Source organism: Gossypium arboreum, chromosome 6 (assembly GCF_025698485.1).
Source record: "Gossypium arboreum isolate Shixiya-1 chromosome 6, ASM2569848v2, whole genome shotgun sequence".
In the NCBI taxonomy this organism is placed as follows: Eukaryota; Viridiplantae; Streptophyta; class Magnoliopsida; order Malvales; family Malvaceae; genus Gossypium; species Gossypium arboreum.
The window spans coordinates 6,758,957-6,760,755 of record NC_069075.1 but is presented as its reverse complement, the minus strand read 5'-3'; the positions used below and the strand labels follow the sequence as shown (position 1 = coordinate 6,760,755).

The 1,799-nt window shown below is 35.9% G+C and overlaps 1 protein-coding gene across 1 annotated transcript; it reads left to right on the top strand.

The window, feature by feature from the left end:
- Positions 1 to 319: 319 nt before the first annotated feature.
- Positions 320 to 1,462, top strand: LOC128293756 (uncharacterized). The gene has a single exon (XM_053029262.1). It carries the CDS (start codon positions 320 to 322, stop codon positions 1,460 to 1,462), a length of 1,143 nt encoding a protein of 380 aa, XP_052885222.1.
- Positions 1,463 to 1,799: the final 337 nt, after the last annotated feature.

The following is a 1,799-nucleotide window of genomic DNA, read 5'->3' as shown; positions in this document are numbered from 1 at the left end:
GAAGGTCAGAGCAGTCGATCCCTGTAACAGGGGTAACTTTAACTAATAAACTGTACCAATTGGCCCGACAAAAAATCCTAGAAATAAATCCATGGATGGATATATGAGTCTAAATTCAGGGAAAATTTACGAAACCAGTTTCCGAGTTTTGAAACTCGAGATATGATTTTTAAGGCGACAGTGACGCAGTTTTCCAGCCTGACTGGAAATGTCAAATTGGTGGGCAAAAACATGTGAACTTGGTTTGTTAACCCTCGGGTCCGACACCGGCGATGGTCTCGGGTTTGGGGTGTTACATATATGTTTGACATGCAACTTCATGGTCCATAAAGACTGCACACAACTCCCACGCATTATCAAATTGTCACGGCATGTTCACTGCATTTTTCACAAATATTTTCTTGAAGATCTTACAAGGAAAAATTGCAAGATTTGTTTCAATGAAGTGAAACTAAATCGTGGGAGTTACTCTTGTGTAAAGCAAGGTTGCAGTTATGTTGTCTATGTGAATTGTGTCTTAGAGGATAAATATTTGTACAAGGTAATTGAGGAAGAAAAACAATGTGAGGAGCTTTATGAAAAACCTATGCAGTCTTCCATCATTCATGTTATTGAGGTGAATGAAGTTGGGGAAGATACAAAGATTGAACATTTCAGTCATCAACATTGCTTGGTGTTAGCAAACAAGATGGAGGAGGAAATGGATAGAAAATGTGATGGATGCATGCTATCTATCTCTACTCTCTTCTATTATTATTTACAATGCCTCTTTTTTCTTCATAAAACCTGTGCTGAATTTCCAAGAATCAAGCAACATTGGTTTGATAAAGGCAGTGCCATCCTTTGCTTCAAAGACGTCCAATACTGTGACTTTTGCTATCAATATTGTAGTGGTTTCTTCTACAAAATTGAAAATTTTTGGGGCATGTGCTTAAGGTGTGCTAAAGTTGATGATATCATTAAATGTGAAGGACACCAACACTTCCTCTTTTTTGATTTCAAATGCAAAGAGAAATGTAATGATTGTGGCAATAGTTGTGGGCATGGTGCATTCAGATGTGGAGAGTGCAAATTTGCTTTGGATTTTAGATGCTTAACGTTACCACATTCAGCTCATCACAAAGTTGATGAACACATGCTAAAGCTGACTTATGATGTTGATAATGAGCAAAGTTATTGCGATATTTGTGAACAAAAAAGAGATCCAAGTCTTTGGTATTATTCTTGTTCAATCTGTGATACTTCTGCTCATCCCAAATGTGTTCTCGGACAATTTCCATTTCTCGGGGATGGGAGTAGATGGCCTTATAAAAGGTCACATAATCATGATCTTTACTGTTTTAGGAAGGTTGAGGGCTACCCTAAATGCTCTTGTTGTGGCAAGCTTTGCCAAGAAGAAATTCTCAAATGTGAAAAGTCTACATGCAACTATATTATCCATCACGAATGTCCAAGCTACTAAGTCTAAAGTTTTGTGGTAAGTAGTCTAGATGATTAAAGAGCTATTTTTTTTTTAAATCATCAATGTTATTATTATTTCATGATTTTTTTTTCATTATTAACACCAATTTTAATTATCTACATGATTGGAGATGCGATTTGCTCAAATGGAAAGCACCCGAGCTTTTACTTAATCCAAGGAGTTCACAAAAGATTTGACATTTCATTCCTACTTCTTCGAAGAAAAGATGTTCAAATTCTAAGTGTGATTTGGTTTAAGTGCTGCTTTGTTTAATATTTGTTTGGGTTTGTATGATTTGAATTCAATATTAGTATGGAGTTCATTTATGATTTATCTG